Source organism: Bubalus kerabau, chromosome 14, assembly GCF_029407905.1.
Source record: "Bubalus kerabau isolate K-KA32 ecotype Philippines breed swamp buffalo chromosome 14, PCC_UOA_SB_1v2, whole genome shotgun sequence".
Classification (NCBI taxonomy): Eukaryota; Metazoa; Chordata; class Mammalia; order Artiodactyla; family Bovidae; genus Bubalus; species Bubalus kerabau.
This window is the reverse complement of record NC_073637.1, coordinates 21,408,272-21,430,835: the sequence shown is the minus strand read 5'-3', so window position 1 is coordinate 21,430,835 and position 22,564 is coordinate 21,408,272. Positions and strand designations below refer to the sequence as shown.

At 41.2% G+C, this 22,564-nt stretch overlaps 1 protein-coding gene and 1 pseudogene across 2 annotated transcripts in view; both read left to right on the top strand.

Annotated features, from left to right (window-relative positions):
- SPIDR (scaffold protein involved in DNA repair) overlaps window positions 1-22,564 on the top strand; it is a 280,562-nt gene that overhangs the window by 29,939 nt on the left and 228,059 nt on the right. For both annotated transcript variants that reach the window (XM_055545940.1, XM_055545939.1), the window contains exons 2-5: window positions 6,806-6,961; window positions 7,600-7,666; window positions 13,784-13,963; window positions 17,333-17,496. In XM_055545940.1, the coding sequence (XP_055401915.1) occupies window positions 6,806-6,961; window positions 7,600-7,666; window positions 13,784-13,963; window positions 17,333-17,496 (567 nt within the window). The remainder of the gene's footprint in view (window positions 1-6,805; window positions 6,962-7,599; window positions 7,667-13,783; window positions 13,964-17,332; window positions 17,497-22,564) is intronic.
- LOC129627258 (40S ribosomal protein S26-like) lies at window positions 6,274-6,693 on the top strand (annotated as a pseudogene).

Here is a 22,564-nt window from a genome sequence, read left to right as displayed (position 1 = left end):
TGTAAGAAAACCTGTCCAGTTTGTGTAACTCTAGGTTATCTCCTCCTAAAAACTATGACAGAGAAAAACAGTGTATTTTGTATACCCAATAACTAATTTGTTTACAGAAAGAAGAGAAGCATACTTAGTGCCTGAGTTCTTGGCCACAGTTTTATGAAGATCTCAAAAAATTTTCTCTTTGAACATTCTGTATAAGTCTTTCCTTATTTTGAACCAGTTTATTGAATTCACCTTGGCTTCCTAGGGGGCTCAGTGGTAAAGAAACTGCCTGCCAATGCAGGAGACTCAGGAGATGCCGGTTCGATCCCTGGGTCAGGAAGATCCCCTGGAGAAGGAAATGGCTACCCTGTCCAGTATTCTTGCCTGGAGAATCTCATGGACAGAGGAGCCTGGTGGGCTACAGTCTGTGGGGTTGCAAAGAATTGGACATGACACATTGAATTTTTTTTTCAGTTCTTGTCATTTATTTATGAAAATAATGATACCTGTACATTTATGAATGTGAAGAAATACATTCATCAAAGGGAAAACAGTTTTGAGGAGAGGTTAAGGAAATGAAGTTGCAGTAGTCTCTATGTAAGTGTGCTAGGGAAGAGAAAGAGCAAGGGATAGCTAGATGGGGTCATGGTAAGAGAGAGATTAAAAAAAAAAAAAGCAGAGGGAAACTTGTGCATGGTTGAATGATGGCCTGAGGAGTGGAACCGTCTATGGTAGGAGAGTTTGGAACCTGAATATAGTGTCCTGGGACTGGCATCCTGGTCTTTGAAGATTTCCTTCTTACAGCCTCCAGCCCCTGGGATGTAAAGCTTCATAAGTTTGTCCCTTGGCCTTTTCAAAAGCTCAGCAGAGCCAATGGTATTTTTACTTGTTTACCCAACAGTGTGTATTTGACAGCTGTAGAAAATTCCAGGTGTGTGCAGAGACGCTCGTGTGTTCAGTTTCCCCTTAGAGTGCAGATTTTAACCCAGTGTGCTCTGTGGCAGTGCTCAAACTGTAATCGTGTAAGATTGACCAAGGTGGTTGCTGAAATGCAAATTCCTGAGCCTCTCCTCACTCGGGGTTCTCATTTGAGGTTTGAGGATCTCCTGCCTCCAGAAGCACACCTGATGATTTTGATGTGCATTGCCCTTGATAGCAATTTTTAAACTTGTGGTAAAATAATGTAGTTTACTGTTTTAACAATTTTAAGTGTATGGTGTGTGACACTAAGTACTTTCCTGTTGTTCTGGAACTGTCACCACCTTCCATCTCTAGAACTTTTTGTCATCCCAAACCGAAACCCTTTACCCATTTAAACAACAACCCCTCATTTTTCCCTCCCCCAACCCCTGGCCACCATAGTTCTACTTTACTTTATGTCTCTGTGAATTTGATGACTCTGAGGACCTCATGTGAGTGGAATCATACGGTGTTTGCCTTTTGGGTCTCTTTTATTTCACTTAGCTTAATGTCTTCAAGGTTTTTCCATGTTGTATCTTGTGTCAGAATTTTTTTCTTTCTTTAAGGCTGAATAATATTCCATTGTGTGTGTATACACTGGCTTTTTCCAACAAGTCATTTAATTCCTTTCTGCTCCTTAAACTCTGAGAGACTGTAGAGTGCTAATCAGTAAACTTCATTTTCTTTTTTTGAGTTTTGAAATATTAAATCTGGTCATTAGATTAAAACAGTATTTTTGTGAATCATAGTAAACATCTTTATTAAAAATGTCTAAAGTACATTCTCATATTAACTCTCCTGAATATTAACCAACTCTTCTTCTTCCTTCTGTTATGGTGGTATATGGTACTATCATCTCACAGTATCGTTTTTAAGTATAGATTTTTTCTTGGTGGTGGTCTTGAGATATGTGCATCTATTATCCATATTTTACTGACACAGAAACTGGGTCTTGAGAATTGTAAATGTAGCCAACTGGTAGCACAGCTGTGACTCAGGCCAGACCAGTGTGACAGCGCAGCCTGAAGATGAGGGCGAAAGGATTTGTGTTCTGCTTGTGAAATTTCCTGGGTATTTCTGTGCTTAAGGAGGATAATAGCTCACGACATTGACTAGCCTGGACAACCCAGGATCTACAGGTAGCCGTCACCAAAGTATATTTCTTCCTTTGTTCAAGTCAGAGCGAGCTTTCTCCAGGAAACATTCACTCATGAACCTGTTTCTGAGCTCATCAGCCCAATGTTGGTCTATTTCTTCCTCCACTCTAATTATGTTGTTAGAGCCCAAGGTCCTTGAAGGTGAAAATGGGTTTTGGCTGTGTACCTTCAGAGGGCTCAGTGAGTCACCTCAGCTCAGTATAGATATTTACTGAATGCTGTGGCTCAGCTCTTTTAGTATCTGGCGGTTGAAGGCCAATTTAAGTTGGATAGAGGCTTGGAAGATTGATGCGTTGGCCTGCAGCTCACAGCATCTGGGCACCTGGGCTGCTTGGGGACCTGCCCTCTAGCCTGGAGCATGGCCTGTTCCTCTTCTGACTTTCTCAGGTTTCTTCCCATTATATGGGATAAGGTGGCTGGCTGCTTTGGGGACACACCCTTGACCAAGTTGAGAAGAAGAGAATCTTCTCCAGTGGTCCCACTGGAGCGGGTCTCTGATTGCCTCAGCTTGGGTCCCGTGGCATTACTGGACCAGTCACTGTGGACAGGCCGATGTCCTATGATTAACCTTGACCATGTTGGGTGCCCAAAACTGTGGTTGGGGAGTGTGTGTGTTTTTTGTGAAGAAAAAAAAAAAAAAAGGTGGATGGACGAGAAGGCTGGGTAGTGAAGTTGCCCTGTAAGCACCTGCTTGTGGCAGAGTGAACACTGTGGAGAGAGAAGTATCCATGCTGTCTAGCCATGTAGAGAGGTCTGCTGGAGGTATTGTTTTTGACCATAGGTGGATAAAATGGAAATGAAGTGGGCTGCATTTCCCCATAGGCTTATACTTACTGACTGACTTACTTTGGATATTTAAAAATTTTGTGACAGATCTGGTGTAATAGTCACGGAATTTGCCTATTTGTTCAGTAGTTATGTAAAGAGGACCTCAGTGGGGGTGCTGTGCAGCGGGGATGAGGTGCAGAGGCGCGGGACTCCTGCCCTCAGGAGCTCTTACTCCAGGGCAAGGGGTAAGTTGGGCAAGAAACCGGATGGGGTCCCTGAGGGAGGGCGTTAATGGAGACTTTGAAGGATATTTCATGGAAAAGATGTGCATGATCTGTGGAGGAATCTGTTAGAGAGACCAGAGGAGAAGAGGTGACGTCTGGCAAAGCATGCGTGGATGCAGGTGTGGTGTTGGAAATGCCCCGCCTGGCAGCAGCACGGGAAACGAGACTGGCTGGGGGAGTCGGAGGGACCGCCGAAGGGGGCTGTGGAAGGCCGGGCTGGGAGCTGCTGGAACTGGGGCTCAGACCCTTTCGTCCTTGCACTTGTGGGAGGGTCTGTGTCACTCCTGCCTGAGCTGCTGGAGGGTGGGGTCCTTCTTGCTCATTTTGTGTCCTGGGGCCTGCAGAGTGTCTGCATTGGCTGACTGGAAAGCAGGACCTTAGAATTCTGTCCTTTATGTAAAGTTACAGGGTTCTAGTCCCTGAAGAATCTTGAGTGTGGATGAAATCCAGAGAAGCAGAGGACGGGTCAGATGTAACCAAAGTAGTGAGTGACAAGCCTGAGAGATGTTCTGTTGTCAGAGCAGAGGAAGGGTCTCTGAAAAAAACACGCACTCAGTAAACCTCACAGGACAGGCTCTGAGCACCACAGTGCAGGCATACTCGCTGATGTAGTTAAAACTTCACATCTGTTCCTCATTCTGTCTCCTTAATGTAGATCAATTCCTGGGTGAAAAGTGTTGACATCCATTGCGTATGTGGCTAGAGCCACTGAGATTTTTTCAGATACCCAAGTAAACTTTGTATTGGTAGACATTTGATTTGTTCTCCAAATTTATTACATGATATCCAAAGCAATATTTATAAATTTTCACTTCTTTCCAAAGGGAGTATCCCACAGATGTATAGTGGCATGCATTTGGTATCAAAGGAATAAAGTTTCAAAATGAGTAAATACATACACCTGATGTGAAAGAAGTGAAATTTTGAGCAGAGAGGTGAGAAGAAGGAAAAGTGGTCTGTGAGGGGCTGACGTGGATAGTAAAGCAGTAAAGCAGAATTTAACGTTTTTGGGTTTTAACTAGTTGCTTCTTTCTAAGTATGCTCCATTCAAAGTACAGTCAATCCTCATTTTTCAAAGATTGTATATTTATGAAATTGCCTCCTTGCTCAACTTTATTTGTAATCCCTGAATCGCTGCTCATGGTGCTTTTATAGTGTCTTGCAGGCATATGTAGAGCAGGGAAAATTTTGAGTCACCTGGTATGCATGTTCCCAGCTGAGGTTCATGGCCCCACTCTGCTTGTTCCAGTTCTCAGATCAGCTCAGTTCAGGCGCACAGTCATGTCTGACTCTTTGCGACCCCATGAACTGCAGCATGCCAGGCCTCCCTGTCCATCACCAACTCATGTCTGTGTTCTCAGATCAGTTGCCTAATAATGGTCTGTTTTCCTGGTTCAGGATCCAGTCCAGGATCACATGCTTTATTTTCTCTCCATGCCTCTGCAGCCTTACGTTGATCTGGATTAGCTCCTCAGGTTCTCTTCGTGTTTCTTGGCCGTGTCCTTGTTGAGGCGGGCAGTCCAGTTGTTTTAGGTTTGTCTGATGTTTTCAGTGTTGAGATTGAGGTTATGTGTTTTTGGTAGTAATATTGTGGAGGTTGACTTATATTCTGCTAGGTGCCTCATATCAAGAAGCACTTGTTGATGGTTTGTATCAACATTCATGACTTGATTAAGATGGTGTCTGAAAGATTTCTCCACTGTAAAGTTACTGTTTTTCCCTTTGGAATTAATAAGTCACTTCTGGGGAGATGTTCTGTGACCATGTATATATTCTCTTCATCCTCAAACTTCACCCACTAGTTTCATTGATGATATTCTAAATCTGTCATTTGTTTGTTTATGTCGTTGTAGACTTACATTCTTATTTTGTTCAGTTGGTTATAATCCTTTACTATCATTACTTACTTGATGCTGGAATGTCCCACATTTGGCCATGAGGGCCCCTTCATGCAGGCCCCTGTGTCTTTTTTTTCATGCTCTCATTATTCCTTCAGCAGTTTCTTACTCTCTGGCTCAAGATATTTCAGGCTCATGCTTCCCTGTCCCATCCCTGGTATCACCCACTTTACTGAGGAGCCGACCTGGACCGATTTATTGTATTAAAGAGATATTCGGGAGTTGAAAATATATGTATATATATAGACCAAGAACTGAATAGACCAAATGATGTTTCCCAGTTTCCTTACTGTTCTAGATAACTCAGTGAACCTCTTCAGATAGCTGCGCTCTGGTGGAGGTGGCACCTTCCTGAGGTCGATGCCTCTTTGCTTGCAGTTCTCCCCACCCCAGGAATTTCTACATAAGAGGAAACAAGCTTAGACCTATTAAGTATTAAAATGCCATCTATGTTATGGCTGAATTTATTTTTATGAATTTGTTCCCTTGAAGTTTTAATGGTCTTTTAATCTTAATTTATTTTTTAAAACTGCAGTGTCATTGGTTGAGGGGTTTTATTTCTGATAAAGTGATCAGCTTCTAGTAGGTTACCTTAATTTAATTCCCAATGCAAATCTAAAATTTTCTTTAAAATAAAATGCAAATTAAAGAACTTATAAGGTGAGTGTTTGTCACGTATTGTGTTAGTTGCTCAGTCATGTCCGATTCTTTGTGACCCCATGGACTGTAGCCTGTCAGGCTCCTCTGTCCGTGGACTTCTCCAGGCAAGAATACCGGAGTGGGTTGCCATTTCCTTCTCCATTGTTTGTCATAGACATTAAAAAAAAAACTAAATAAAATAGCTTGAGAGAAAACAACCAGTGTTGTCACTGTTTTTGGACGTAAGCGCCTTGGTTCCTTTGGGTCTCGGGTGGAGCCCCTGCCCTCCCGTTTCTGGTGCATTCTCAGCTGCTGCTCTCCTGCCTGCTGCACACCAGCTGCCTCTGTGCTCGGCCCTCCTCTGTTTTCTTGCTTCTCTTGGCTCTTTCCTGTCAGATGGGATACCATGCAGGACTTTGGAGGGTTCATGGTGTGTCCTCATCCACTTGTATTTTAGAGTTGGTTGTCTAGTTGTGTTGTTCAAGCCCTTTTAGTTTTGCTGTCTTCTGACTCTTCTTTCTGTGGAGGTTCAGAGACAATTTGCACACTCTGCCAGTTCTCTCTTGCCTCCTTGCTTCCATTTCCAAAATGACCACGGAAGGAAAAAACGATGGTCGTGTCTAGGAAGGGCCGAGGCCACGTGCAGCCTGTTCATGCACCAACTGTGCCCAGTGCGTGCCCAAGGACAGGGCCATTAAGAAGTTCATCATTTGGAACAAAGTAGAGGCTGAAGCCATCGGACATTGCTGAAACGAGTGTTTCCAATGCCTGTGTGCTTCACGAGCTGTGTGTGAAACTACCTTACTGTATGAGCTGCGTCACTCACAGCCAGGGGGTCAGGAGTCATTCCCGGGAAGCCCAGAAGGACCTTCCCCCTGAAGCAGACCTGCAGCTGTTGCCCCACGGCCTCCACCGAAGCCCATGGAAGGAGCTAAGTCCTTAAAGACTGGAGAAATACTGTTCTCTAAAAAGACACTAAAATGGAAATTCTACATGAAAATGAAATAAAAACTGGGTCCTCACTGATGCCATTGCTGGGCTTGCTCCCCAATGCCATTTGTTAGTGTATATTTAATGAAATTGATTTCCTTATTTTTTTCTTTGAAAACTGTTTCTACAGAGAAAAAGAAATCGGGATGCAGAGTACCCGTCCTTTCCAGGAGAGAGTCCCCTACCATGCAGACAAGCAGGGCTCAGGACCGTGGGGACCGTGGCTTCCCTGTCTGAAGCATGGCTCAGGTGTGGAGAAGGATTTCTGAAGAGTCCTGGCACTCCGGTAAAGTCATGATGCTACCTTCCCTGAAGGCTGAGCGATAAATCCTAGCTTCCTGAGAGTTCACGCCACTGTACTTGTATTTCTTTGGAATTCCCTTCCTTATTTTCTTTCAGAGCACTGTAATTGATGTGTTCCTTGTTTTTCTCATCCTTGAATCCCCTACAATTGTGGCATAGGAGTATTCACCTCTTTCTGTCATGTAGGACTTTGCACTTTGTAGGTAGGGATGCATACTGGAAATACTCTCAGGAGATGACACTGTTGAGCATCCTGCCTTTAAAAGAAGTCTATTTAATGAAATGCTTATGTATCAGGACCTGATGACACTGGGGGATTCTGGTGGATTTTGGTTTATGTGGTAACTTTGAAGTACTCACCGTAAGAAGGAGTGCTCACCACTGTTATCAACTCTAAAAAGACAGCCCTCTGTTTAGATTCTGGAAAAATATAAAAATGCAATTATAAATATGTGCTTTGGGAATACTTGTTGGTAAATAAAGGAAAATAGACGAACATGTTAAAGGGGTGTAGTGTAAATTCTTGAATATTTTATGTAATGTTGCTTTTTAGCTCTTGTCGCATGAATTACTACATCATTATTAATTATTATTATTACTGTTACCATTATCTGCCCGAAGTCATTAACAGCTGAAAAGAAGACTACTACAGAAAAACACCTTGAATTATCCTGTCGACCCAAGAAAGGTAATATTGTTGATTTCTTGGCAGGAAAGATAAAAGCCTAATATATCCTTTGATTTATTTGTTTTCTTTTAAAAAGTCATTTATATCGTTTGGAAAAACTATATATTCATGGTTAGAAAAAATACCCAAATGATGTAAAAAGGTGTTTTTTGCATCTCTCTCATCTTTTTTCACCATCTGTCCCATTTTTTATGCCTCCTATAGATAATTATTAAATTTTTTTGTTTCTTTATTGAATTCACTGTTATCAACAGAACCCAGTAGGTAAGCTCAGATTCATGGCTGCAGGGTTTTAAAAAGAATCTGGTTTGAGAAATAAAGTTATGACCTGAAATATAAGGACTATACTACTTAGTCAGTGATGGTTAGGGAAGACTTGGAGTTATGGATCATAGGAAAGTGTATTGAAGTGTTTGAAGGGATGGGTTGAATTTATCTCCTGCACCAAGAAGGTCAGGGGGGCTGGACTCATTTTGAGTTCTGCTGTCTGTTTTTGTAGTCATGAGGTAGAAGCTGAATTCTGCAGGCCCAGTTCTCAGGAAAAGTGTAGACTTGGGAGGATTTTCTCCAAATGAACTTTGCTCTGAGAAGGAGTACTCTCCCTTGGACCTCTGCCTTTAGCCAGAATCTGTTCCACAGTGTCACCTCCACCAAAAAAGACATCAGTGAAATTAGGGATTTTTAAACATATGTGTTGCTGCTCCAATAAAACTGGGATTTTGTTGGTAAGGAAGAAGGGGTGTGACTATCAGGGAGGCTGCAGGTTCTGCTGCTACACTCGCTCACCCTCAGGGTGGGCAGGTGGGGTCATGTCTCCAGACTTCGGGGGTCTCATTGGACTGTGCCATGTCCCGACTGTGTTTTGACAGTGGGATCTTGAGAAAGCAAGCTAAGCATGCTTTGCTTCAGTTTCTGCCTCTGGAAAATAGATCTCAAACTTGTGTATCTCACTGGGTTGTTGTGAATTAAAAAAAAAATCCCTGTTCAAAGGTTAACACTTAGTAGGAGATCACATCAGTCAATCCTAAAGGAAATCAACCCTGAATATTCATTGGAAGAACTGATGCTGAAGCTGAAGCTCCAGTAATATGGTCACTTCATGCAAAGAGCTGATTCATTGGAAATGGGACTGATGCTGGGAAAGGTTGGGGGCAGGAGAAGGGGGTGGCAGAGGATGAGATGGTTGGATGGCATCACCAAGTCAATGGACATGAGTTTGAGCAAGCTCCAGGAGATGGTAGAGGGCAGAGGAGTCTGGCGTGCCGCTGTCCGTGGGGTCGCAGAGAGTTGGACATGACTTAGGGACTGAACGGTGGTAACAACTGCAGCAATTGCTGTTCTGTTTGATGGCAGAGAGGCGAGCGCCTGCTCAGCGTCCTGCTGAGTGAAAAACTTTCTGTGAATAAGAGATTTAACACTTTCAGCTGTATTATTATTTTAAGGGGATTCCTTTTATGCAATTGAAAAATAAAATTCTCCTAATTTTTTTGATTCCTAAAATACTGTATAGTAAAATAATACCGTAATCTTCTGATGGTGCTACAGAATTTAAATTTTACTATTATTAATGCCAAATGTTGTAATTTTCAGAGATCAATTTAATTCTAATTTCTAAGCTGTCATAATATGAAGTATGGAGAAAATAAATAGTACAGTTGTCCCTTGAATGACTGGCACGGGGGGCTGGGGTGCTGACCCTACACACAGTCAGAAATTCGCCTGGAGCTAACTTCACAATCAGCCCTATCTGCAATTCTGCATCAGCAGATTCAACCCACTGTTGTGTAGGACTGTAGTAGTACATACAAAAAAATTTCTGTGTAAGTAGACCTGTGCAGTTCACGCCTGGGGTGTTCAAGAATCAACTCTTTCTTTCTTTTACACGATGTGGGTTATACCTTTCTCTGCAGATTTGAAGGTATAATCAAATTTAACTTGGGCAGAGAAAGAAATATTAAATAAGCTGCTCCCTTGTATTTTATTTCAAAAGCATCTTTTGAGTTGGTTTTCCATGCCAATGTATATTCAACCTAAAACCTACTCTGCTATACTATCTTTTCCGTGGAATGACCAGTATGTTCTGATAGACTGGAAAAGCATATATCCATGTATAGTTAATTTGTTTACAGCATAAGCAGCTTGTTAAGAGAAGAAAGTGTTATTAATAATTTACCAAAAACTCACAAATAGAAACTGATAGAAAAGGGAACTCAAGGCATTCGCTGAAACTGGTTTATTTTAAAAATAGTAACTTTTAAAGTGTTAGTTTAATTTAAGATAGGCTGTTAACAAAATTTCTAGAATGTGGAAGTAGTATTTTTTTGAGAACAGGGAAGCAAAACTGGGGGAACATACTTTGGCAAAGTGTGCAAAAAAGGGGGAGACTCTATTTCCTTGTCTCCATGTCTGTTTCCTTACCTGTAAGGTACTGAGAACCAGACAAGGAAGGGGGAGGAGATGGAGGAGAAGAGAAGGAGTGAGAGAGGTGATCCTTTGCTTGCTGGCAAAGGATCTTGCCAGAAGGTTTGTAGCATGTGGAAGAAGAGAAAACTGAAATAAAAATAGGCTGGAACCTTTGTAAATAGTGATTTTCTTTAAAAGGAAGAACTTTTTAAAAAATGTGAAAAAAATGTGTTTCCTAAGCAAATGAAACCATGTAATAAAAAAAAATAGTGTGTATTATTTTATTTTTCTTGAAATATTCTGCAGAATATATTCTCAGAGGCTGTTTTTTGTTGAGGTCAGAAATCTCCTTGAAAGGCATCAGTAAATTTTTAAATTGTTATTTTTTGATGTGTCTTTCTCCCTGTTGAACCATAGGATTTTTTTCAGAGCAGACCCTCCTCTGTTGCTCATCTTTCTCTCCAAAGTGACTTGGGTTAGCATATGGCTAAGGCTGCCATAATGAAGTGCTACAGACAGGATATTTTAAACAACAGAAACTTTCTCTCTTTCACAGTTCTGGAGGCTAGAATTCCAATGTGAGATATTGGCAGGATTGGTTCCTTCCAGGAAATGTGCTCCTGGCTTGTTTCCTTGACTTGTAGGTGGCTGTTTCTTTTCCAAGTATCTCTTTCCTAGGTCTTCCCTCTCTGCATGTGTGGTTAGGTGTCCAGATTTCTCCTTTATATAAGGAGAGCTGTCATAATAGATGGGGGCCCACACTAACTTCTCACTTTAATTTGATTACCTAAAGACCCAGTCTCCAAATACGATTACATTCTGAGATGCTGAGGTTAGAACTTAACATATCAGTGGATTTGTTGTTCATTCACTGAGTCGTGACCAGTTCTTTGCGACCCCATGGACTGCAGCACGCCAGGCTTCCTTGTCCTTCATTATCTCCCAGAGTTTGCTCAAAGTCATGTCCATTGAGTCGGTGATGCCGTCCAACCGTCTCAAACTCTATTGCCCCCTTCACCATCTGCCCTCAATCTTTCCCAGAATCAGGGTCTTTTCCAATGATTGGCTCTTCTCATCACGTAGCCAAATATTGGAGCTTCACCTTCAGTCCTTCCAAGGAATTTCAGGGTTGATTTCTTATAGGATCGACTGGTTTGATGTCTTTGCAGCCCACGGGACTCTCAAGAGTCTTCTCCAGAACCACAATTCAAAACCATTAATTCTTCAGCGCTCAGCCTTCTTTATGGTTCAGCTCTCAAGTCTGTATCTGACTCCTGGAAAACCATAGCTTTGACTATACTGACCTCTGTCGGCAAAGTGTTATCTCTGCTTTTTAGTACGCTGTCTAGGTTTGTCATAGTTTTCCTTCTGAGGAGTAAGTGTCTTTTAATTTCATGACTGCAGTCACTGTTATCAGTGATTTTGGAGCCCAAGAAAACAAAATCTGTCACTCCTTCCACTTTTTCCCCTTCTGTTTGCCAGGAAGTGATGGGACCAGATGCCGTGATCTTAGTTTTTTGAGTGTTCAGTTTTAAGCCAGCTTTTTCACTCTCCTCTTGCACCTTCATCAAGAGGCTCTTTAGTTCCTCTTCACTTCACCTTGTGCTAATTGCATTCCTGAGGGCTTCACCATTATGACCTGATTACCTCCTGAAGAGGCCATCACACAGGATTAGGCTGCAATGTGTGAGTTTTGGGGGACTCACACATTCAGTGTATAGAGCGTTCCACTTTTCCCTTTCGATTACTTTTCCAGATGCATAATAATGAAAAAGATTGATATGTCTTTTGTAAGTAAGTTCACAGCTTAGTTTTATTAGCTCTTTAAATAAATATGGGTTCTTTGTTTATTCTGAATAGTTTACATTTAATTTTATATTTTGACGGATAGACAACTTTAGTAATTCTAGATGTTCATAACACAAAGTAAGTGTTCAGTAAATGTTTACTATTATTTCATGTTTTTGTGCCTTTGTAAGTGTTGATTTTCTAGACACCATTTTGTCAGTGAATCTAACTTTCCTGATTAGTATAAAGTGGAGCATTCACTTTTTTGTGTTATCCTCAATATTCTGTGACATATCTCAAATAAAGTATTTGATTTTTCTTTTCATAGTTAATGTTGCATTCCTCGAGGGCAGGAATTTTCTTCTTTTTTTTGGTTTCCTCAAGGTTTACTATATCGAAGGTATTATATAAATATGTATTTAATGAAACCATTTAGCTTCTGATACTGTTTCCTCTTCTGTAAAACTTGAGTTGTAATATCTAATCTCTTATAGTGTATTGAAATGTGGTTAAGGGTTTTTTTCTTGGTTTTAGCATTATATATAACTCAATTATCCACTCAATGTGAATAGGAAAATTGATTTTTATTAGGTATCTAATCTGTTCTGATTAATATCAGTAAGATTTTCTGTTAAACTTTGGTTCCACTGCAGTGGAGACGCTCCATTCCTGCTAGATTTCCTGTCTGTAGAATGGACAACATAAAAATAGTGAGCACTCCACGTGCTGGTGATACGGAGAAACTGTATCACCCTCACAGTGCTGTGGGACTGTAGAATGGCACGGCCACTCTGGAACACAGCTGGGCAGTTCTTTATAAGGCTTCACATGCAATTACCATACAGTCCAACAGTCGTACCCTTAGACATCCTGGAAAATTAAAATTACAGTCACATGAAATCCTGTACACAGTGTTCGTAGTGGCTTCATTCGTCATAGCCCCAAACTGAAAACAACCCAGGTGTCCTTCAGGGGGTAACTGATTAAACATGTTGTGCTTCATTCACACCACAGAACAGCGCTCAGTAATTAAAAAAAAAAAGGGAAGTGACTGTTGGTACATACAACAGCCTGTTGAACGTCCAGGTAATTATGCTAAGCTCAAAAAGCCAGTGATAAAAGGGGATGTAGGTGATATCATTTGTATGTTATTCTTGAAATGACAGAATTAGAGAAGTGCAAAATTGCTTTGTGATTTCTAGGAAACAGGAATTGAGGTGCGGAGGCGAGCTCTGTTGATAGCTTTGGAAAGGCAGTGCGAGATATCCCCACAGTGATGGAGCTGTCCTCTGTTTTCACAGCATCGCTGTCAGCATTCTGGCTGCGATGTTGCACTGTAGTTTGCAGAATGTTACCCCTGGAGCAGCTGCTTGAAGCATACCAGGGCTCTCTTGTTATTTCTGACAACGGTATGTGAACCAACTATAATCTGAAAATAAGGCTAATTAAATTTAACAGTTTGCTGTTAAGCATTTTAAGCAAACTGCTGTTACCAGGGCTCCTAGTATAGTAAAGGAAGCACACAGAAGCATTCCTTTTGTAGATAATTATTGATTTTTGTGGTTTTTTGGGTACTTTTTTACCCTTAAGGCTTGATGAAATATTCTATAACAAAGGTATAGTTTTATAACAAAGTTCTAGTTTTATAATTATTTCAGGGTTATTTTTTGAGTTTTCATTTGTGCTCCGGTCATTTTCCTTGTCTTTTATAACTTAGATTTTATTTTTTTTCCTCTTGTAGTTTGGATTTAATTTAGCCAGGTTGCTCATAGACCTTTAGTTGGAAAGATTTGAAATAAGACATTGTTTTCACTATCAACAGAATTTTGTATATTTGTGCCTTTGGCAAAGTAGCATGTATTAAACCTCATATTGATCAATAACCATAATCAATTGGCCATTAAAAAATTTTTTTTTCTTTTGCAGAACCTACCACCTCTAAGAATACCAGTGGGCTTGCAGCTATAACGTGGAGTTCTAGTGGAAGTGATCTGTCAGATGAAGATAAAACAGCTTTTAAATCACAAAGAGATAATGGGTATCATTCTAGAACAGACAGGTGTTGTAACAGCAACATTTTATGTCCAGAAGATGGGGCCAGTGAAGGTAAATTGATAATTTTTTAAAGAAATTTAGTTTCTATTGTAGATTGTGTTTTAATGCAAATAACTTATACTTCTCTTCTAATACTTAGCATTGATTTTGATATTACTGAGTCCCAACCTTTTAGAAACATTTTCTCATAATATTTCTCACAATAACTCCCTCAGAGGTAGGTATTACCAGGATTATTTTTACAGTTGACAATTTAGGCTTAAACATGTTAAAATTGATCAAAGCCAGTTCTCTAAAGTACAGTGTAAAATATTATAATATATAAAGTATAAGTAATATAATATAAAGCATAAAATACCTGGAGGTATTTGGGTTTGGCTCCAGACCAGCACAGTACAGTGAATGTTGCAGTAAAAGAAGTTACCTGAATGTTTGGTTTCCCAGCACATACAAGCCATGTGTCTATACTACTGTAGTCTAGGAAGTGTGCACTAGTATTATGTCTAAACAAATGATAGACACACCCTAATGTAAAAACGCTTTATTGCTTAAAACTTCTATGTACCATCTGAGCCTTCATTTAGTGAGTCTTACATTTTTGCTGCTGAAGGGTCTTACTTCAGTGTTGACGGCTACTCAGGTGACGCTTGCGGTTGCTGTGGCAGTCTCTTAAAATAAGGCCGCAGTGAGGCTTGCAGCATCGGTGGAGGGCTCCTTTCATAAACATCTTCCCTGAAGCATGCAGTGCTGCTCAGTAACATTTTACCCACAGAACTTCTTTCAGAATTGAAGTCAGTGCTCTCAGACTTGCTGCTGTTTTATCAGCTGGGTTTATGTTATATTCTCCATCCTTTGTTGCCATTTCAACAGTCTTCACAGCCTCTTCACCAGGAGTCAATTCCATCTCAAGAAACCACTTTCTAGGAGCACCTCCTCGCCTGTTAGAATTTTATCCTGAGATTTGAGCAATTCAGTCACATCTACAGGCTCCATTTCTAGTTCTCTTGCTGCTTCTCCCACACATGCAGCCCCTTTCTCCCGTGAAGTCTTGAACCCCTCACAGTCATCTGTGAGGCTCCAAATCCACTTCTTCCTCACTCCTATCACTGTGGGTATTTTGACCTCTTCCCTTGCACGAGTCATGAATGTTCTTAATGGCATCTAGAATGCTGACTCCTCTCCAGAAAATTTTCAGTGGACTTTGCCCAGATCCATCAGAGAATCACTGTCGATGGCAGCTGTAGCCTTGTGGAGTGAACTTCTTAAATGATAAGGCCTGAAGGTTGAAATTAGTCCTCGATCCATGGGCTGCAGAGTGGATGTTGTGTTATCAAGCATGAAAACAACATTCATTCTGTTGTACATCTTCATCAGAACTCTTGGCTGACCAGGGACATTGTCAGTGAATATTAGTATTTTGAGGGGAATCTTCCTGAGGAGCAGGTCTCAGCAGTCGGCTCACAACACTCAGCAAACTGCGTGATAACAGATGTGCTGTCACTGGACCGCAGGCAGAGTAGACTTAGCTTCGATGCTTAAGCACCCTAGGATTTTCAGAATGCTGGGGAACACTGGCTCAACCTCAGCCCACCAGCTACATTAGCCCCTAACGAGGCAGTCAGCCTGTCCTTTGTAGCTTTGCAGCCAAGCACTGATTTCTGCTCATCTATGAAAGATTAAATTGCAAACATCCGTTGGATCATCAAAAAAGCAAGAAAGTTCCAGAAAAACATCTACTTCTGTTTTATTGACTATGCCAAAGCCTTTGACTATGTGGATCACAACAAACTGTGGAAAATTCTTCAAGAGATGGGAATACCACACCACCTGACCTGCCTCTTGAGAAACCTATATGCAGGTCAGGAAGCAACAGTTAGAACTGGACATGGGAAAACAGACTAGTTCCAAATTGGGAAAGGAGTATGTCAAGGCTGTATATTGTCACCCTGCTTATTTAACTTCTATGCAGAGTACATCATGTGAAATGCTGGACTGGATGAAGCACAAGCTGGAATCAAGATTGCAGGGAGAAATATCAATAACCTCAGATATGCAGATGACACCACCATTATGGCAGAAAGTGAAGAACTAAAGAGTCTCTTGATGAAAGTGAAAGAGGAGAGTGAAAAAGTTGGCTTAAAGCTCAACATTCAGAAAACTAAGATCATGGCATCTGGTCCCATCACTTCATGGGATATAGATGGGGAAACAGTGGAAACAGTGACAGACTATTTTTGGGGGCTCCAAAATCACTGCAGATGGTGACTGCAGTTATGAAATTAAAAGACACTTGCTCCTTGGAAGAAAAGTTATGACCAACCTAGACAGCATATTAAAAAGCAGAGACAGTACTTTGCCAGCAAAGGTCCGTCTCTAGTCAAGGCTATGGTTTTTCCAGTGGTCATGTATGGATGTGAGAGTTGGACTATAAAGAAAGCTGAGCACCAAAGAATTGATGCTTTTGAACTGTAGTACTAGAGGAGAGTCTTGAGAGTCCCTTGGAGTGCAAGGAGATCCAACCAGTCCATCCTAAAGGAAATCAGTCCTGAATATTCATTGGAAGGATTAATGCTGAAGCTGAAACTCCAATACTTTGGCCACCTGATGCGAAGAGCTGACTCAGTTGAAACGACCCTGATGCTGGGAAAGATTGAAGGCAGGAGGAGAAGGGGACGACAGAGGATGAGGTGCCTGGATGGCATCACCGACTCAATGGACATAAGTTTGAGTAAACTCCAGGAGCTGGTGATGGACAGGGAAGCCTGGTATGCTGCAGTCCACGGGGTCACAAAGAGTCTGACAGGACTGAGCATCTGAACTGAACTGATGAAAGTCCTAGGTGGCCTCTTTTCCAGTAGCAGGCTGTTTTACCTGATTTGCACATCTGTTGTTTAGTGTAACCACCATCATGAATTCTCTTTGCCTGATCACTGGATGACTGGGCGAGGCTTTTACATTTGCACTCACTGTTTCACCTTGCACTTTTCTGTCACAGAAGTGACTTCTTTCCTTAATCCTTGCAAACCAGTCTCTGCCAGCTTTAAACTTTTCTTCTGCAGCTTCCGCACCTGTCTCAGTCTTCACAGAACTGAGGAGAGTTAGGGCCTTGCTCTGGGTTAGGCTTTGGCATCAGGGAATGTTGTTTCTGGTTTGATCTTCTATCGAGATACTAAAACTTTCTCCATATCAACAGTAATGCTGAAGAAACTCCAGACGAACACAAAAGCAACTAATAGAAGTTGAGAATTGAGGTGGCAGTCAGACGTGGGAGAAATGGGATGCTTATAGATAAAAGTAGAAATATACTTTCTTCTGCCTTTTAATATATTTTTAAATTGTTGAACAACATGGATCTTTTAAAACTCCTGAGGACACATAGATTTAATACAATTTAAGAATGTTTTAAAATTGTATTTTTAGATGACCTGCAGGTTATTGACTGGGAGATTGACAGTGAGAGGGAAGATGCTTGTGAATGTGATGAATTTGAAGAGTGTGAAAGTGTGGTGGAGATATCTGACTGTGCTTCCGGCGCAAGCAGTCGTTCTTTGACACCAGCAGAGACGCCACCTGAGCTTCCTAAGGTGAGGACGAACTGTTTCCAGTTTTCCATTCCGTTCATGGCATGTGTTAATCACAACCTTTGGTGTTTTGTTTGCAACTCCTCTAAATAGTATGCTGGTAATGTGCTTTTAAACATGGATAAATACTGAGTTCTCTTCTCACCTGCTCTCCCCACTGTTACACATGGGTCTTTCCCAGGATCCTTCTGTTCCGTCCGGACAGGTGTCTCATGGCCTGGTCAGATTAGATTCAGCAATGTGCAATTCTGAATAATAATATTCATAGCAATACAACTATTAATTGTGATTTTCCTTTACAGCTTTTCATTTTTTTATGGAGTTAGTTATTTGGGTTTATGCTGCTTTGTTTTACTTATGAATAAAACTCTTAAGTTTTCACTGTTGTTCAGTTCTCTCATTAAGATTTTCAGACATAGCAGGCATTCTATTAAGTTTTAGAAAATTAAAAAAATATTTTATTGAAGTATAGTTGATTTTCAATGTTGTGTTAATTTCTGCTCTACAGCAAAGTGATTCAATTTTATGTATATGTATGTGTGTGTATATATGTATTCTTTTTTCATTTTCTTTTCCATTATGGTTTATCGCAGGATATTGAATATAGTTCCCTGGGCTATACAGTAGGACATTGTTGTTTATCCATTCTAAATATACTAGTTTACATCTGCTAATCCCAAACTCCCAATCCATCCCCCTCCCCTGGGCAGCCACAGGACTGTCGTCTGTGTCTGTGAGTCTGTTTATGTTTGGTATATTTGTTCATATGTGTCATATTTCAGATTCCACAAAGAAGTGGTATCATATGATATTTGCTTCTGTCTGACTTACTTTACGTAGTATGATTATCTCTAGGTCTGTCTATGTTGCTGCAAATGGCATTATTTCATTTTTTATGACTAATATTCCATTGTGATTATATACTACATCATATTTATTCATTCAACATTTGATTAGTTTTGTTTTTGTGGAGAACTATTTCTCATAAACTCCCAGCCTCTCTGATGTCACCTGAGAGTCTTCTCTGCTTTGTAAACCTTGCTGCTCTTATGTCGCCCTTCACCCTCTTTTGGGGAATTCCCTTCGCCTTGTTCCTGCATGGAGCAACTTTATCCTGGATTCCGTGTCTTTCTCTTTCTTGGTTTTTACTCTCATTTTGATTGAGCACATCTTCCAATAGCTTCCAAGAAGGGATTTATGGAAGATAATTTTGTGGAATTTGTCATGTCAGAAAATGCAGTCATTACACTTTGACCTGTGGTTGAAACTTTATATAGAATTTTTGGTTGGAAATCATTTTTCTTGAGAATTTTGAAGGCATTGCTTCCTTTTCTTCTAGTTCCAGAGTTGCTATCAAGAAGGCAGCAGCTATTCTTATTCTTGATGTTTTAAGATTTCTCTTCCCTGTTTTAAACTGTTTTGGTTGTGATATGCTTAGATGTAGTTTTCTGCTTGGAGTTTGTCAAGTTTTTGGATCTGTGGTTGGTCTGGGATCCCCAAGCTCCCTTCTAGGTTCGGTGATTTGCCAGGAAGACATGCAGAACTTAGCATTCAAAAGCAAAATCATCACTCTTCCAAGAGTCTTTCTCAGTGGAGTCACACAGGGTATGCTTTATTGCTCCAGCAGTGAGTTTTGACAACATACGTGCACTCGTGTCTACCAGTGGGGCTCATCAGTGACTCCGAGCCCAGGGTTTTTATTGAGGGCTGCTGTCTGCCTAGCATGTGCCAGAATTTCAGATTTCAGGAAGAAAAACGGGCCTTCAACATAAGCCGCATTGTTGCACAGTTGAGGCGCAGGGAGCCACAGTTATCATTTAGGGCATGGTGGGCCCATCCTGACATCCAGGTTAGTTCCCAGAGGTTGGCAAGGACCAGCCTTGCAGACAAGGAGCTCTCGGGACACCTGTCTCAGGTCTGCTGAGTTAACTCTCTTCCTCACAAGTGGGTGCAAAGCTTTCATCAAATTTGAAGAGTTTTTTGCCTTTATTCAGCACTTTTTTTTTTTCTTTCTGATTTCCCATTTCCTTCTCTTCTGTGACTGCAATTATCTGTGTATTAATTAGGTTGCTTGATTTTATGTCATGGTTTATTGATGTTGTGCCCATTTTTTCTCGCATTTCAAAAATGAAATGTGCCACTCAAAAGAGTGGTTTTTATTGCTATATCAAGTTTAATCTTTTTTCCTGTCATGTCTGATCTGCTGTTAATACTATCCAGTGTATTTACCACCTCTAAAAGTTTTATATGAGTCATTTTACCTTGTCCATGTCTCTCCTTAACACAATCATACGTTTATCTGTATTTTCAGCATAGTCTATTTATAATAGCTGTTTTAATGGCTTTTTCTGTAAATCTATCATCTGTGTCATTTCTATGTCTCTTTCTATTGATTGATACTTCTTTTCATTTGAAGTTGTATTTTTCTCCTTCTTTACCTGCCTGGAAATTTTTGAGTGTATATCAAATATTTTGAATTTTATGTTGTTGGGTACTAGATTTTTTAAAAATTTCTTTGAATACTCTGAGGCTTTGTTCTGTGGTACAGTTACTGGAAACAGTTTCATCCTTTTAAATGTTGCTTCATGGTTTTTTCTCTGCATCTGGAGGAGTACTCAGTCTTAGGTCTTAGGCTGAAGCAGGACCTTCCTGAGTGTTCTCTGTAATGCCCTGAATTGGGTTTTCCCGCCGGGTTAGCAGGAACAGACAGTTTCCTGAACCTGTATGAACTCTAGGCGCTGGTCTTCTCCGCTCCCAAGGGACTCTTTCCCTGATGTAGAGTTTCTTTATGTGCACATGCTGATCAGTAGTCTGCCGAATACTTGAGGGGGATGTTTGGGTTTTTCTGTGCAGCTCTGGCTTTTCTGGTGCTCTGGCCTATGAACTTGAGCTCCTTCTGTCTCCATGGACTCTCGGCCCTGTCCCTTCAACTCAGGGAGCCGCGTAGTCTCCACCTCAGTTCCCCCTCCTCACTGTGTAGTTTGGAAATTCTTTCCGGAAAGTAAGCTGGGGCAATTGTAGGTCTCAGTTCTTTGTTTCCCATCTTTCAGGAGTTAGTATTCTTCTTGCCTGATGTCCCATGTCTTGAAAGCCATTGTTTCAAGTATTTTGTCTCATTTCTTTCCTTTTGGTTATTTCAAGCAAGAGGATAAATCTGTTTCCTATTATACCATCATGGCCATATTCTTTATTCTTTCCAGGCAACCTGGAACATGAAAAGATGTTCCTAATCAGTCATTAGCTGATCAAAACCATAATGAGATATTACTATATACCCATTAGGATAGCTGTTACCCATAAATGGGAAAATAAATGTTGAGGATGTGGAGAAATTGGAACCCCTGGGTACGATTGGTGGGCATTTCAAATGATGCAGCCTCTCTGGAAGACAGTTTGTTGGTTTCTCAAAAGTTAAAATAGAATTACCATGTGACCTAATGATTTTGCCTCTGGACATAGACCCCAAAGATTTGACAGCAGGGTCTCAACAGAAATTGTACCTTAATGTTCATAGTGGCACTATTCACAGTGTCCTAATGGTGGAAGCAACCCAAATATCTATCATCAGGTGAAGGAATAAACAAAATGTGTGGGTGTGTGTATTGTCTGGGCTTCCCTGGTACAGAATCTGGCTGCCAATGGAAGTAGACACGGGTAGATCCCTGGGTCAGGAAGATTCCCTGGAGAAGGAAATGGCAACCCATTCCACAGTTTTACCTGGGAAATCCCATGGACAGAGGAGTCTGGTGGGCTAAGTCCATGCGGTTGCAAAAGAGTTGGACATGACTTAGTGAGTGAACAACAACAAATGTATATTGTGTACTAAAAAAAATATTCACAACCTAAAAGATGAGAGTTATGTTTTATTTGGTGGGAATTTTTAGGGCTTCAGGCCTGGAAGGCAGCATCACAAGTAACCCCGAGATAAACTACTGTAATGAGCTGAGTAGGGAGGGGTAGTCAGAATATATAGGCGTTATGCAACAAAGGGTAGGTAGTCTGAACATCAAAAGGTTATTGTTAATTAAAGAAAACCTGGTATCTCAAGTTAAGGAATTTAGTGCTTTTCTGTGTTTGAGAAGATAGCAGAGTCTGAGTTCCCTTAAATCATTCCTTAGATACGCATCTTAACTGTCTAGGGCCAGTGTCCTGTGTTTTCTCATCCCGAGTTTCCTCAGGGCTCAGTGTGGGGGGTGACTGCAGTCTGATGGCTGCTAGACAGCAGGTACTTCCTTCCTGCGTTCCCTCAGGGCTCACCAGCTCACCTTCTGTGGGGGCTGCAGTTGGTGATGACTGTGCCAGCCCTTGTTTACTGATGTGGCAGGAAATATACCATTTCTCAATGTGTGTGTACGTATATGCGTTTTTGTATATAGATATAGATATGTGTGTGTGTGTGTGTGTGTGTGTTACGGAATTAAACTTGGGTCTGCCTGCTCTGGTGTAGTAAGGCCAGTCTGTTGACACTGGGTTGTGGTGAGGGCAAGTGCAGCCTTTGTTGCATGGCACCCCCACTGTTTGGGGCTGAGCGTGGAGGCATGAGTTTGGGTCCCAAGGACCCAAACTCCGTCATGGCTTTCAGGGCAAAACTTTTAGTGACAGGGCTGCAGGGTGACTGATCAGCTGTGGACATTTTTCTGCTTGGCTGGTGCTGAAGTAGTCAGGAGTCACCATCATCCCACTTCTGGCAACATCCAGCCTATGGCTTGTGTGCTTGTGGTCAGCGTGCAGCTAATTTATTCCACCTGGTGAGGTTTCAGTGTCAGCAGAACGACTCAAGGGCAGAGCTCAGGATAATACCTCCGTCCCCTGCGGAAGAACTGAAGGGCCTTGACTGTGTTCAGTAGCTGAACTATTACTGTTTTATGTTGCTTGACAGCTTTCCTTTGTTCCTCCATTTTCTTACTTGTCTAATTAAATTTGTTCTTTGGAACTTGGGGAGGTCCTAGGAGGTGAAGCTTTTCTACAAACGAGAGGCAGGATCCTATTCCGTTTCATACACAGTGGTTATTATTCAGCATTCAAAAGGATTGAAATTCCGATACGTGGTACAAGGTGGATGAAACTTGAA